The following is a 764-nucleotide window of genomic DNA, read 5'->3' as shown; positions in this document are numbered from 1 at the left end:
AGGGTGCAGCTGCGTGGCTCGGTCCACGACCACAGTAAAAGTCTATTTGGGGCCGTCCATAAATGACGTCACGCACCTAGTGGGGGGGGGGGTCAGACATTTGTGACGATGGGGGGAGAAATGTGACGTCACATCAAAATGCGCAACTTTACAACTAAATAAAGACAACACGTTCTACTTAATTAAATAGACTTTGTAATAAATGTTTTCTCCTACAACATCAGAGTGCAGCGCCACATTAAATACGCGCTACAATGACAATAGTTTAAAGCGATTTGAAACATTTTTTATTTTTTTGTGACGTCATATTTGAGGGGGGGGAGTCTGACTTTTTGTGACGTCATGTGACGATTGGGGGGGGGGTCAAAAATTGTCCAAAATCGTGTGACGTCATTTATGGACGGACCCAATAAGCCCCCGGCTCTCGGCACTACAGTCGTGTGAGCGCCCCAACCACAGCGCCACCGCTCCCCGAACTGAACGTCACGTGGGGGAGGGTGAGTGGGGGGGGATTGCGTCATGACGTCACGACGCAATCGTCACCAATCGCTCGCGGTGACGTCACCTCACACCAACCGCCGCCGACAACAACACCCGCGTCATGACGTCAGCGGCGGCTTTCGACCAATGAGCGACGCGGGCGAGTTGGGGGCGGGGTGAGGAAGGGGGGGGTGGAGGGGCCAGGGGGGATGGAGGGGGAGGGGCAAGGGGGGATGGAGGGGGAGGGGCCAAGGGGGCTAGAGGGGGAGGGGCCAGGGGGGATG

At 55.8% G+C, this 764-nt stretch overlaps 1 protein-coding gene across 1 annotated transcript in view; it reads left to right on the top strand.

Annotated features, from left to right (window-relative positions):
• The first annotated feature begins 627 nt into the window (after nt 1-627).
• Nucleotides 628-764, top strand: part of LOC144952965 (uncharacterized) — a 29816-nt gene continuing 29679 nt past the window's right edge. Inside the window, exon 1 of the mRNA XM_078883450.1 lies at nt 628-656. Coding sequence (XP_078739576.1) covers nt 628-656 — 29 coding nt within the window. The remainder of the gene's footprint in view (nt 657-764) is intronic.

Source organism: Lampetra fluviatilis, chromosome 71 (assembly GCF_964198595.1).
Source record: "Lampetra fluviatilis chromosome 71, kcLamFluv1.1, whole genome shotgun sequence".
NCBI classification, from domain to species: domain Eukaryota; kingdom Metazoa; phylum Chordata; class Hyperoartia; order Petromyzontiformes; family Petromyzontidae; genus Lampetra; species Lampetra fluviatilis.
This window is presented reverse-complemented; position numbering and strand designations above follow the sequence as displayed.